The sequence below is a fragment of the Cricetulus griseus genome, chromosome 6 (genome assembly GCF_003668045.3).
Source record: "Cricetulus griseus strain 17A/GY chromosome 6, alternate assembly CriGri-PICRH-1.0, whole genome shotgun sequence".
Lineage (NCBI taxonomy): Eukaryota > Metazoa > Chordata > Mammalia > Rodentia > Cricetidae > Cricetulus > Cricetulus griseus.
In genome coordinates this window covers 87409059-87424267 of record NC_048599.1, presented here as the reverse complement: position 1 = coordinate 87424267, position 15209 = coordinate 87409059, and the positions used below count along the sequence as shown (strand labels likewise).

The 15209-nt window shown below is 37.3% G+C and overlaps 1 protein-coding gene across 1 annotated transcript; it reads right to left on the bottom strand.

Annotated features, from left to right (window-relative positions):
- Positions 1-10218: 10218 nt before the first annotated feature.
- LOC100770923 (olfactory receptor 4C15) lies at positions 10219-11166 on the bottom strand. The gene has a single exon (XM_027420916.1). The coding sequence runs from the start codon at positions 11152-11154 to the stop codon at positions 10219-10221; it is 936 nt and encodes a 311-aa protein (XP_027276717.1). The 5' UTR covers positions 11155-11166.
- Between the last annotated feature and the right edge of the window lie 4043 nt (positions 11167-15209).

The following is a 15209-nucleotide window of genomic DNA, read 5'->3' as shown; positions in this document are numbered from 1 at the left end:
CTAAAAATGGTATTAAATCATTTTGCTTTTTTCTTAGTACTTTGTGTTTTCATAGCCATGGGCTATGACCAGCATGTGGCTATTTTTGAAGTCTTCCTATTCCTCTTCCATCATTAACTGGGGACTCTGCTATGGGTAGTCAGATCTAGGAGATTTTTGTATTTCATCATACACATAGTTACCACTTTATAGAAGCTCTTCTTTAGGCCCAATATTCTCATCCTTTTTGGGATGACTTGTACCCATTACTGCGCAAGATTTCTAAAAATATTTTAAGCAAAGGAAACAATTATTTCATTCATTGTTGTCTCATTATGAAATTCATAAAGGATTAAATTTTAAACCATTAGCTGGACAAAGTATATACATTTCAATAGACTCAGTAGTATGTAAAAAACTATGGACACCCCAGTGTTCCTTTCCTTCACTTTGATGATATATTAGTTGTACAATATAAGAGGTCATATTATAATTTTCCATATATACATGTAATACATTTAATCATATTCCTTTTTTAAATTACTCTGAACTCCACCTCACATTATTCCATTCCTAGTAGTTCCCCATTTACTAGTGTGTCCTTCTTATTTACCCTCGCTCTCACATATTAAATAAAAATATAGTAGGTTTTTAAGCTTTAAAATGGCTTATTTTACTTCACTCAATGGTGTCTTGCTCCATCCATTTTCTTATAAATAGCATAAATTTATTCTTTTTATGGCTACACAAAATTATTCTTTGTCTATATTTATCACATTTTTAATTGATTGATCTGTTGGGGCCGTTCTGGACTGATTCTATAGTTCACCTATGATGGATGTGTGGTAAACCTGTGCATAAATACATCTCCCTTGTAGATTTACTTTGGTTCACTAGACAGTAGTGTTGTAGTTAGATGTTATATATTATGTTCCTAACATACTGATTTTCATAATAGCTGAACACATTCTCACCAGCATTTAATAAGTCATTCTACTTGCTGTCAGAAATAAGTTTGTGGCCATAAGGTAAGAAGTGTACAGAAAAATGAAGGAGGGATGATGAAAGGTTCAGGCATTATGCTGGCCTGTCCCTGTTACCTGGTGGAACAGGCAGTACCCTGGTCAGCCCAAGGTTCCATGAGAACTAAGTCTGCACGCAGGTGCAGAGGACCCCTTTAAAAGACAAGTCCCTGCCCCTTTACGCTCTCTATTCTCTCTCTCTCTGTTCCCTCTCTGTGTTCCCTCTCTCTGTTTCCTCTGTTTCCCTGCTCTGCTTTGTCTCTGCTCTCACTCTACTCTGTCTCCCACCTATGCTCTCGCTCTGTCTCTCTATGGTGACCGACCATGGCAGTCAGCCATTACCCTGTTCCTCTTCTTACTCTCCCCATTCGGCCGGGCCTTATAATAAACTTATAGTCTTATGTCTCATGTCTCAGCATTTCTCTTTTCTTCTTCTTAAATAAAATAATAACATTTTGGTGCCTGACTTGGTTTAGGCTCTCTCCATAGACCCTCTCCCAAAGCTAGCTGGTGGGATAGTCTTTCTTTGTAACTTTTCCTGCCAGGAGCATGGGAAATCTCAGAGATCCTAAAATCTGAACTCATAGCCCACTTCCATCTCTGCTTTTCCTGGTACTCCCTCCTGCCTGCAGCAGCCTGAGATGCCGGAACTCAAATTGCCACTTTTCTAACTAAGTATCGCTGGAACTCACTGATCTGCCTATTCGCTGAAATCCGGTAAGATACCCATGGGGCAGACCCAGCACTGTTCACTCTGGGTCCATTTTTCGGTTTCGGGCCGGGTGCTCTCAGACATGGCAATCTGTGCCATTTTTGGCCTTGCCCACGGGAAATACATTTTTACGGGATCTTTCGGTTACTGGAAGCCAGTAGGTAAATGAGCAGAGTTCTGCCTCCCAATGGGAAATTACTTTCACCTGGGAATGTCCCTCATTGTTCTGTTTGTTCTTTCTCTGACTGTGTTTCTTCTTGGTTGGCAATGTCTGCTTGAGACGCTCTGAGAATTTTTTGTTTGTTTGCCGGTTTTCATTTTTTCCACATGAATGAGGTTTGAAACTTTTCTGGCACTTGAGAATATGCTTACGGGGTCGTGATCTCAACCACATGGGCTAACCTGGGGGCTGCCATCTTGGTCATAACCAGGTGACCTAGTTTAGGCCTGCCCACTCAGTTCAGTGACTTGCACAGGCAAGTACTGCCACCTGACTTCTTGCTTTTTATTTCTTCTTTCACTTGTTGGGTGCATTTCCTGAAGGTCAGGCATGGGATCCTGCTCTAGGAGCACTGCTTTTTTGCTTTTTCAGCTTGGACCGCTGGGTCCTTTTTCGGTTTCGGGACAGCTGTGTCCCCTTCGGGGCTAGGCCCCTGGCAACTCCCACAGGCAGATGTGCATCCAGAGAGGAGCTTTTTGCCGGTTTTCCACTTGCCTCACCCATGGGAAATGCATAGAGGAACCTTTCTGGTTTCATCCAACAAACAGGTAAACAGACAAAAGCGGCTTATGGTTGCCGCCATTTTGGTCATGTGACCTATCTGTAGGCACGCCCACTCCAGCGGCCTGTGCCAGCAAACCTGTCTACCAGATTTTTGATTTCTGCCAGTTCTTTTTGCTTTTTATTTTATTTTATTTTATTTTTTGTCTGTGATTTCTTCTTTCACTGGCTCTGTTGTTCATGGCTTGTTTACTAAATACTATGCCTTTCCAGGGCCCTCTGCTCTCTCCCTTTAAATCTCCTGTCTGTTTGCTACAATGTACGGATCAGAGATTGCATTTTAGTCCCCCTTTACTGTTATCCCGTCCTACTTGTCTCTGTACCTGTAATTTAACTTTATACTTATCTAACTCTATATACAACTTAAATTAAACTATACTAAGTCTCATATTTCTAAATTGCTATATATCTTTAAATGATGGTAAACATTTAAAGTCATAAAGTTCTAATCTACCTTTACTTAAAATATAAGCTAAGTCTATACAACTTAAATTTAACTCATGTATCTTTAAATGATAATGAAAATTTAAAATCATAAAGATCTATTTCAAAGTAACAAAATATTTATACCACTCAGTCTATCCTATAAGCCGTTTACAAAGGTACAGCTTTTATTACAAAAAGGAATTTTTCTCTAACTAAAGACAAACTTAACTGCTGAGATACTAAACTAGACAGCACTCAAATGCTCAGAGATCTAGAGAATATGGCATTTAAAATGTTTTGTTAAATAGATTTTTATAACAGAGAGACAGGCCAGCTGCTGTCCCCACCCCATTTCCTCTGAGAAGACTGATGGGCACTGAAGAAGCTTCATCTTGAGTCAGTGACAACGCTAGGCACTGAGCAACCCTGCCCTTCACCTCAACTACTACAAAGTATTCCAGACCTTGGACAAGAGGACAACGGAATCGACTTTCTTGGCGCTGCTTGGGCCAATGGTAGGTGAGTCTTCCCAAAGTCTGTAATCCACAGGTCAAAAGTTATCAGCAAGAAGGCAGGTGTCCTGCAGCCCACTACTATGGATGGAGGACCTTGTGGATGGCTGTCCATGCAGCCTGCTGGCAAGTCTCTATTATTCTTTAATCATTGATTCAGGTAAAATCTTATCCTTCTCAAGAACTCTGATGCTTTTGACGACTGGCAGTCTTGACAGCTTAAAGCAAAACAGATTCCAGGAACAGGTATTTTAGGGTTTATCTATGTGAAGATAGGAAAGTCGAAGATGTATAAAAGTCTGAGAATGTAGTTACAAAGGCCTGAGGATAAAAAGGCTTAAGTGATGATAAAATAAGTTGAGACATTAAAAACAATGAAATATGTTCCTGACTTCTCTATTTCTCATGCTACTGTTCATAATAAAGTTCACCAATACCACTATAGGATCATAACTATGAAGTCAAGATTAAGATGCTTTTCATTGTCCTAAAAAATAATCTGTCTATTTTTAAATGGTAATACTTTCAGCCAAGTTGCTTCTAATGTAAATATGCTGCTAATGTGTCTAATACTTATCTTTCCACAAACTCTAAGGATTCTTGTAAGTTCCAGGGAGCCGAATCAGATCCAAACAGGTCAGATTCACTCCAGGTAATATTCAACCTTTCCCTGGTCCCAAATTCCCTTCCCTCATGTTAGGACTCCTCGGGAACTCCTCCCTCATCTTACAATCTTCCCCTCAAGTGACAGGACATAAGAAATTTTTTTTTTCTAAACTTAACCTAGTCCTCTGCTCTGTCAACATCTTGCCAGGTCTAAGCAGTGCCAGGGAGTTCCATACAGCCTGGACTGCAATGAAACAACCAGCTACCCCAGGACATGGCAGCACCCCAACCTTCTCGGGTCCCCCAAAGATGGTCAACGCCCCCCATGTCAGCAGGAAGCAGTCTTTAGAATTTGACGCCCTTATTCCTTAACCTGCCATATCTAAACACCCCACCTTTTTTAAATAATAAGTAGAGGTGGGAATGAAAGGTTCAGGCATTATGCTGGCCTGTCCCTGTTACCTGGTGGAACAGGCAGTACCCTGGTCAGCCCAAGGATCCATGGGAACTAAGTCTGCACGCAGGTGCAGAGGACCCCTTTAAAAGACAAGTCCCTGCCCCTTTATGCTCTCTGTTCTCTCTCTGTGTTCCCTCTCTCTGTTTCCTCTGTTTCCCCACTCTGCTTTGTCTCTGCTCTCACTCTACTCTGTCTCCCACCTATGCTCTCGCTCTGTCTCTCTATGGTGACCGACCATGGCAGTCAGCCATTACCCTGTTCCTCTTCTTAGTCTCCCCATTCTGTCAGGCCTTATAATAAACTTATAGTCTTATGTCTCATGTCTCAGCATTTCTCTTTTCTTCTTTTTAAACAAAAGAATAACAGATGATATAGTGGTTATTCATTCATACCATCAAATTCATAGAATAAGCCATGGACCTTTGTATAAACAAAGATTTTACTGGAACAGGAGTATTAAAACATTTACATTAAAGTCTTATAAGGATCTGGGCATTGGTGGAACATGCCTTTAATCCCAGCACTCAGGAGGCAGAGGCAGGTAGATCTCTGTGAGTTCAAGGCCAGCCTGGTAAACAGAGAGAGTGCCAGGATAGGCTCCAAACGTACAAAGAGAAACCCTGTCTCAAAAAATCAAAAAAAAAAAAAGTCTTATAAGGGGAGGGAGTTTAAAAGATTTAAATTACTTGTCCTAAACACAGTTTTTACAGTATTTGATAGAAAAAAACACATATTTTATATTTCTCATACATCTCACCCTCCATTTACGTGGCATTGTTTTGTCTTGTTTGCCTTCTTTATGATAGCCATTCTGACAGTTGTAAGGTCAGTTAAGCTTTTATTTGAGTTTCCTTACTAGTTAAACATATTTTCTTTAATTAAAATCTTGGTTAATTGTTTTACATAATTTTATATTCCTCATCAAAGAATCTACCCTATCAGATGGTAGCAGTGTGTGGCTGGGAGGCTGACAATTTCAAAGGATTTTATAATTCAGGTATGAAATGACTATGGTCTAAGGAGAAAGGGAAGACACTATCAGAAAATATATAGCTTATCTTCTCTATAGAATCTCAAATAAACATCAACGTGTCTGGAAGATATGTCCACTAGTCAATAGTAGCATTAATGTTACATTATGGGAATAACGAAACACTTTCTTTTTCTTTTCTTATTTTAATTTAAAGCTCATTTTCTGAGATTGAATCAATACACAACACATGATACTTTTAGTTGAGCCAAAAACCTCAGAGCAAATAGGTGATGGGCCCTACAGGAAAAGTAACACTATTATTTTGTAGACTCATAAACCTTTGCCCTATGTCTAAAAATCAAAAATGAATGAGTACATACAATGTTTATCTTTTTATGATTGGGTTATCTCACACAGGATGGTTTCTTGTAGTTCCATCTATTTGCCTGCAAATTTCAAGATTCCAATGTTTTGTTTTGTTTTGTTTTGTTTTTCCACTAAGTAGTACTCCACTGTGTAAATGTACCACATTTTCTCTATCAATTTTCAGTTGAAGGTCATCTAGGTTGCTTCCAGGTTCTGACTATTACAAATAATGCTGCTATGAACACAGTTGAACATATGTACTTATTGTATGAGTGTGCATTCTTCGAATATATTCTCAAGAGAAGAATTGCTGGATCTTGAGGTAGATTGATTCCCATTTTCCTGAGAAACTGCCATACTGATTTCCAAAGTGGTTGTACAAGTTTGCACTCCCACCAGAAATGGAGGAGAGTTCCTTTTTATCCACATCATCTCCAGCATAGATTGCCATCTGTGTTATTAATTTTAGCCATTCTGACAGGAGTAAGATGATATCTCAGAGTGGTTTTGAGCTTCATTTCCCTGATGGCTAAGGATGTTGAGCACTTTACACTGCCAGAGGATCTAAGAAACAAGGAGGTCCCAGAAGAGAAGCTTGCATAGTCCCTTGAAGAAGGGGATGGGGACAAGAACCCCAGAACAAAGTGGGAGTGGGGGGGAGGTGGGAAGGGAAGAAAAGGATGGGGGGAGAACAAGAGGATTGAGATGGGGAGGAGTAGAGGAGGGCAAGAAAGGAGATAACTTGACAGAGGGAGACAGTACAGGTTTGGAGAGAGCTCTGGCACAGGTAAATGTTACAGGATCCACAGGGATGACTCCATCTAATCCAGGCAGTGGTGGAGAGGGTGGCATTGATGCCATTCCTCTATAATGAGATTGATGCCTATCTTGGTTACCATTCCTAGAACCTCCATCCTGTAGATATTTAAAGCAGAAACAGGCTCCCACAGCTAACACTGAACCATACTACTGGAATCCAGTTGTGAAGAGGGAGGAGGGATGAGCAAAGGAGCCAAGATGGGACTGGAGGAACCCACACAAACAGTGAACCTGACCTAGTGAGAGCATGGAGACCCTAGTCATAAAGCTGGGGAAACACCATTGAACCAAACCAAGCCCTCTGAATGTGGGTGCCAGCTAGGAGGCTATGGCATATCTAACAGTGGAACCAGTCTTTATCCCCAGAGCACAAATGGGATTTGGGAGCCCATTCCCTATGGAGGGACACTATTGCAGCCCAGATACAGCAAGGAATGGTCAAGGCCCTTTCCAAATGATATGATAGTCTTTGAAGGTCCCCTGTGGAGGGCCTCACTATCCCTGGGGAGGAGTTGGGGGGATTAGGGGGATTAGTGGGGAACATGGGAGGGTGGGAAGGCAAGGGAATGGGTGGATGGATATGTAAATATGAGTAGTAATTAAAGTGTTTTTAAAAAGAAGAAAAGCAATACTATTGTTTTCTAAGTGGGCATAGAAATAAAATTACCCCTAACAAAGCATAGATAAGTCTATCCATCAACCCTCATCAGAAAAGCTTCTTGAAGTAAATGATAATTAACAGAATGACTCACAGCAGGACAATCATCAAACAGTGACAAGCTTTGGACCATTCAGCCTTAAACAGGTTGTCTTTATCACCTCTCCCCTCAAGGCTTTGATATCTATATGTTAAAGGAGACATAACTTAAGAACCAGGACTAGTGGATGAATTTATGGAAACAACGTTTTCCAGACACAACATGGCAGACTCAAATATGTACTCAGAAAATGGACAGCATGCATAGGACCAGCACAAGACCAAACAAAGGAAAATCTAAGCACAGAGAAGAGGGAATGGGCATAAAGGCCCACCCCTAATTGAGAAGCCATTTATAATTGATAGCTTCTGGGATAAGAAAAAGCATTTTTCTTCAGTATAGCAACACTAACCATCTCAACCAGTCAGGGAAGGCCCATGCTCAGGAACAGATAGTCAAGAAAAACATGGACTCATTTATATTCTTGTATGCCTTTTGTTTTATTTTGATAATTTTCATCTTATTGGTTTGCTTTTTTACTTTTTTGTTAAGAGAGATTGGAGGGAAAAGAAGATTATAGGGGAGGGAGGGAGGTTGGGAGGATCTGGAAGGAATTGGGGAAAGAGAAAGAATATGATCAAAATACTTTGCATGAAAAATTTTAATAAAACTAGGAAAACTTAATTCCAAAAGTTTTTTATGTAATGTTGATCCCAACAACTAGACAGCCCATGAGGTCATAGGACTTCATCCCAGATGTTGCCTTATTGCTCGGCTTTGTTTTTGTTGTTTGCTTATCTGGTTAGTTTTTATTTATTTTTACACAATCTTCTACTTTTATGTATCAACTCATCCATTTGGAAAGCTCTCCAAAGAAAAAAACAAAACTGACAAACTCTCCTCAGATTAGATTGTTAAAAAATTTGAGATCATAATTTGATTGTAAAATTTCTTCCTTCTGTTTCCTCTAGAAATACTCTCAAATATACCTCTCTACTCTTCTTCAAATTCACAGCCTTTTCATTTTATTTTGCTTTACTAATTGTTATTTTAAAACAGGGCTCTTCATATCTAATTTAAGCCACTTCTTAAATGTATTGGTAATTAACACAGAGACTCATACCTGGACAATGTGTAGAGAATTCACTTAGCTTAAAATGGGCTGTCTTTATCACATCTCTCCTCCCAAGCAAGGCTCAGGGGTTTGTGGAAGATGAGACATATCATAAGAACCATTATATATTACATAATACTATATTGCTTTTCATATGTTTTTCATTGAATGTTTTCTTTTAATGAACAGTTTTTGATATAGTATTTTTAAAACAAAACATTTACTTTCCTTGTAGATTGACAGAAGAAGTCTATATGAGTGAATTCAGCTCTCATGTTTGATAAGCATTCTGCTTAAATTCTGTTGAGAAGCTGTAGCCCATCCATTATACAACAAAGCTCCATCCCTAAACATGATGCTACATTCAAGCATTTATTAACAGAAACCTAAGAATATTTCAAAAGAAAAGAGTTAGTATTTGGGGACCATAAACAAATTATACTCTTTTAAAGAGAAAAGAACATTGCAATGAAAAAATGCACAAAATCCTCCTTAGTAGAAGAACTCACAATTTTAAGAATTTTTAAGAAGGAAACAATGGTCAAGATGTACCCTGGGGCACAGGAAGAAACACTCTCCAAGGTCCCTGCTTCAGGACATGGCTCAGGGAGCAGAGTTCCAGTTGTAAGGCATCTAAGAGCAAGATAAAAACAGCATAAATCTGGCACTTGGATTTTGATGCAGGAGGATCAGGGTAAAATTATATTTAATTCCACAGATCCAAATAAACTAAGTAACAAGGAGGGCTCAAGGGGGGAACATCTGAATCTGACATAGAAGTCTTTATGTAGATCAGATTGGTCACAAACTCGTGAGGAATCTCCTGCCGCCACCTTCTGAGTGCTGGGATTACAACAAACAGATATGTTTAAACTTGAATGATTGCTTTATTAATAACTTCAAATAAAATTATATTTAGTTTGAGTATAAAAGTTAAGAAGATTAAAGCTGTGTATAAATACAATCCTCTTTTGAGAGCTTTTGTCTCTTTTATTTAAATTCTTTAATTACTACTCATTTATTTACTGCCCCAATATTTTATTGCATTAACTGTAGTTGATATTAGCTGTTTTAGGTTGGTGGGATCTCAGGAACTCCTTTGGTAATTTTCCTAAGAGGTATTTTTTTCACTATTAGGGGATCCTTCCATCTTCTTTCCCAGGGCTGACTGACATAAATTGTCTCTTAATCCACGAAGAAAACATGCACTGGCAGGAATGGCCAACCAAGAATTATCTCTCAATACATCAAGAAATGGTTCACATTCTTTAACAAAAGGCAAAGAACCCCCCATGACATAATGGAATCACAAGAGACAGGGAGCCTACAGTACTTTTGTGAAAATTTTCCTTCTAGCCTTTCTAAATTCTAGCTGTTACTGAGATCATTATCATAAACTGATTTTTTAAATTGAAAATAGGTTTTCATCCAAATATATATAACAGTTTGAATTACCTGTAAGCTTGGAGTTAATAGCCACCACTGTAGCTAGTAATTTTGATTCCATTCTTTTTTAATTAATAGATTCTAAATATAAAATTCAATCATCTTTCATTTACACACATAAATATTGAGTTTCCAACTCAGTGCACATGTTTGATATAAAAGGGAAAACAGCATTATCTAAAGCCCAAAATAATGCTTGTTCTGGAGAATAGCATTAGCTCCTCATAGGAAATAAATGTACTATGCTTTGTGTGCAATAATTTTGACTTCTTTACTATTAATATAAATTTTGGTAAAAGTAACATTTTTATGTTTCATCTGAATGTACTATCAATTTCTTCCACACTTTCCTTATGGCATTCTTCATGTCCTTATTCCGAAAAGTGTAAATCATTGGATTAAGCAATGGCGATAACATGGTGTAAAATATTGCTACCATTTTGTCAAAGGAGAAGGCAGTAGGAGGTCTTGCATATGTAAATATACATGGAACAAAGAACAAGATCACAACAGCAATGTGGGACCCACAAGTAGACAGAGCTTTCCATCGCCCTTCAGAACTGTGGGATCTCAGTGAGAGCAAGATAAAACCATATGAAACAAGCAACAAGGAGAAGATTATGATGCAGATAAATCCACTGTTGGCAACCACTAAAAGGCCAAAGATGTGAGTGTCAGTGCAGGCAAGCTCCAGCAATGGGTACAAATCACATATGAAATGATCAATGACATTGGGTCCACAGAAGGGCAGCTGCAAAGTGAAGATGATTTGTATGATGGAATGTAAGAATCCCCCTGCCCAGGCAACTCCTATCAGAGTGCCACAGAGCCTCCAGTTCATGATGGAAGAGTAGTGTAAGGGCTTGCAAATGGCCACATAGCGGTCATAGGCCATGGCTGTCAGAACAATCACCTCAGCCCCACCAAAGAAGTGTTCAGAAAAAAGTTGTATCATGCATCCTTCAAAGGAGATAGTTTTTCTCTCATAGAGAGAATCCACAATCATCTTCGGTGTCATGGCAGAAGAGAAACTTGCATCAAGTAAAGACAGAAAAGCCAGAAAGAAATACATGGGGTAGCTCAGCAGTGTAGGGCTACAGACAATGGTTACCACAATTGTCATGTTGCCTCCGATAGTTGCAATGTAGACAAACAAACATATAATAAATATCAGTTTTTGAACACTTGGATTCTGTGATAGTCCCAGGAAGACAAATTCAGTTACTAAACTCTGGTTTTGCATGGTTTCCAAGGAAAAGGTGAAAGTCCAGTAGAGAGTATGTAATTTGGCAATGAAAAACACTTGCTTCAATCCCATTTATACTTTTGAAATCAATAGTGACTTATTACAGCTAAATCCAAAATTACAGTGAGTGCTTGATTTCATTGAGAATCCCAAAAAAAGAAAAGAAAAAATTTTACAGGGTGACAGATCAGTCAGATTGAGGTACAGAATATTTACAGAATATTTAACAGAATAAATTACAGAATATTTAAAATCTAAAGCTCATCACACATGGAAATGGAAACAGCTATGTGTGGAAGATTTTCCATTTATTTCCACTTGTGCATATAAATGAAAAGAATGATTGAATTCTTATACTTTTTATGGGCATGTATCAGTTGGGAAGCATATATCTTTGACAATATGGACATGCTCACATGTCTTTGTTAAAAAGATGTAAACAAAAGAATAATATTTTATTGCAAAGGTTAAAATATTCTTTGTTTAGAAATTCTAATTTCAACTAATAGAAATCTTTTTAACTATGAATAAAACTAACAAACATGTATAATGTACAATAGTTTCTCTGCTCAGTTCTCCAATTAATTTCTCCTAGGTGCCCATACTATGAATTCCAAAACCATTTACAAACTATCATCAATAACAGTAGGATAAAGCAAACTTTACCTGGGCTACAGAGTGAGTTTCAGGACAGCCTCCAAAGCCACAGAGAAACCCTGTCTTGAAAAAACAAACAAACAAAAAACAAAACAAACTTAAAAGGATCATGGCATCAGCAAATATCTATGTGTCATCCAGGTAAGTATACTATTCCAAGTCTCAGGTTCTGGCTAGCGTAGCTGAAGAATAATGCAGGAAAAAGAATAGGAAGAAATGAGTCTGACCAGTTCCTGACTCTTGCAAACTATACCAATATAGGATTTGCTGTTTGTTCCATGGACTGGAGCAAATTGCTTAAGGTTCTAAGTACTCTCAAAGCCCAGATGACATTTCTGTATTTGAACTTGATAAGAATGTCTCTCAACAGGTTCTTGAGCGAACAGGAAAACATGATGCCGTGAAGGCAGTCAGAATATCAGAAGACAGTGTTGAGGTGTGAGTACACACCCCACAGTCAGAAGAATGGCATTCTACTCCTAATTCTAGCTATACTATCACCGATGGTGATAGACATTTACCAATCTTCTCATAGGTTTAAAATGTATTAAAATTATTTTGGCTAGTGACAGCATAATGATTAACAATAATCTAAACATGTGTCCTTGGCCCACAGATAAATGTATGGCATTACCCTCAGACCTCCTGCTCCAGATAATTTCCTTGTATCCAGGAAGTTATCAAATTGACTGGAACAATAAAAGGAAGAGAAAGCTTATATTAACTTATAGTAATAATTCTTATTATCTATTTCCTTAGCAAGTTTTCTCAATTAAGCTTATTCAAATAAAAGTTATCTTTAAAGAATGTTAATATTCTACTATCAAACACATAACAATGCCAGCTTGCTCATGTAGTAGCCATTGTCACAGACAAAGGTACTTCTGTATTCTCTAACAGAAAATGGACACAGTAACATAGATCAAGTTCAGAGACTTCAAAAATTCCACTAGACAGTTATTATAACTGCATTTTAGAAAACATGTATCAGTGATGATAGATAATACTGATGTCAGCATAGTTTCTAAATAACATCTACACAAAAAGTAAAAATTTAATTAGCATAAAATAGGATATGTCCTTTAAATATTATGCTGTCTTCAGTTATAACTCTTAAATTGTGATAAAAGAGGTTTGTTTATTTAATTATTTTATAAAACTTATGAATAATATTTCTGAAATTGTAAATACGTTTGGAAACTTTATATTAACAACCTCAGCTCTAAAAACTTAATACAAAGGTGCAATGAGACAGGAAAACAATATAAGATGGTGCTTTACAAATACTAACAAAAGAGAGAGCTGCCTAAAATAAGCATAGATAGATGTTTATATAAATCAAATATTTATTACTCACCCATCTATGTAAGAATGTTCCTATACATGACAATCTGGGAACTATGTCCCCTTCAGATTTTGGTACCTTCTCCCAGCAGTCACTGATGCTCTGATAATTGTCTCAAATACTTCAATTGTCATAATCTTGCTATTTCTGGAGTGGAATGGCCTGTGATACCTACCATTCATGTGTTTCCACTGGTGTTCATTTCAGTGGGTACCTGAAGCCTCTTCTAGGATCTTGCTAATTCATCTGACTTAGATTGACACGAAACCAGGGCTCCAGATGTTCAAATTTACTGAACATTCTTAAGCAGGGGCCAACAATAATTATTCACAAACATCAAACACAATTAAGGAGAGTAAATAGACACATTTAACTTAGGATATTCTACTCCTTGGCTTCTGTCATGTTTCTCACCTTAAGGTCTATTCTAATGAACTTGTCTGGTGTGTAATTGTGGACATTGTAAATTTCATGCTGTGTATTAATAAGAAGGAGGACAGCATTTCATGGTTCCACATCAAGATTCTGGAGACATTCTCTGAAAATTAACTGTTTAATCTTAAAAATGAAGAAGTGTTCAAGGATAGAAATATGTTTAAAAAATAAAGCTGTTGAGAGGGCAAAATATGACATGTGCTTGTTGCATTATAACTGATTTGTATTTATTTCACAGTTAAAATTTAAATATAATATTAATTACATTAAACCTATAAGAATGGCTGCTTTGCATCTCACTTCACAATTCTGCAGTTTTTATTGAAAGATGTTTACTGTGTATCAAGTCCTGTCCTACTGGTTTCCTATGTGTTTTTTCCTGTTTCTCTCATCACTAATCATAGCAGCCACAGTTTACACTACATTCTAACTATAAATCCCTTCTGAAAATTAAATAAAATAATTCTAAATCTCACTTATGTCAACTGATTTCTTAGCAATTCTTGTGATGACACTCTCCTGTTTTATATGTAGTAGCTTTGTTCAATGTCTAGTCAAACTCTAAGGCTCCTATTTTTTCTTCTCATCATGGACAAAGTAGAGAGGCATCTTCTGTAAATCACTGCTCCCACATGCTGTCTGCAGTAGGTGATCAAGAAGAAACAGAAGGAGCAGGAATTTCTTCATTCACAACCAGAATTTAAAGAGTTTTCCATGGGACTTGAGAACATGTAGCTCCACCCAACTCAAGGCTTGGAAAATTTCCATTATTGTGATTTTCCATGACATAATTTTGAGTGCTGTTACTTCCTCACTTTTTTATAAATTTTCCTGTCCCTAAAGAATTAGAGGATTTTTTCTTTTCTTTGAACGTTTGCATTTCTGTTTGAAAATGTTTTCAAATATGAGTTGAGTTCTGAAACACTATTCCAGCTGTTTACAAAAGAAATATGGAATTTCTGGGAGACTAGAATGTTTAACAAAGAATAAAATGTCTACTTATACACAGAAATATTTGCTGGTCAAAATGTTTGCTTTTATACCAGAAAAGGGATTGGAAATTCTTTGACTTTAAAACTAAATGCAAAATTTTGGTGATTATTTTTTCTTTTATTATAGAGATAAGAACATAAGGCTGGACAGCATCATGTCAGCACCAAACCTGAATCATGAGAGAAAACTGGTACTTAGCTCTCTGGAAAGTTCAGAAAAGACCATAGAAAGAAATACTTCTGATTTGTTCAATTTCAATATCACATTTTACTTAGTTTTCACAACTCACAGAGAAAACTAGAAGTGAGGTGATGCATATAGAAAAATTAAAGCCCTGAGTATCATCTCTTCAGTCCTGTAAAAAAGTAAACTGAGTTTTGTTTTGGTTTCAGTTTTGGGTCTTTGTTGTTGTTTTGTTTTTTAATGTTAGTTAAAAGTTAGCAATTACGTCCTATTGCAAAAAGTACCTATCATTACCAGTCTGCTAGTGCATTTTTGTAGCCTTGCTGGTCACTTTGAAACATCTAGATTTTCTACTGTTTCCATGATTTCCTTTGCTTAGTATTTTGTTATCTATGTCAGTGAAATTAATGGAGTTAGATTACAAAGAAACATCTGAAAT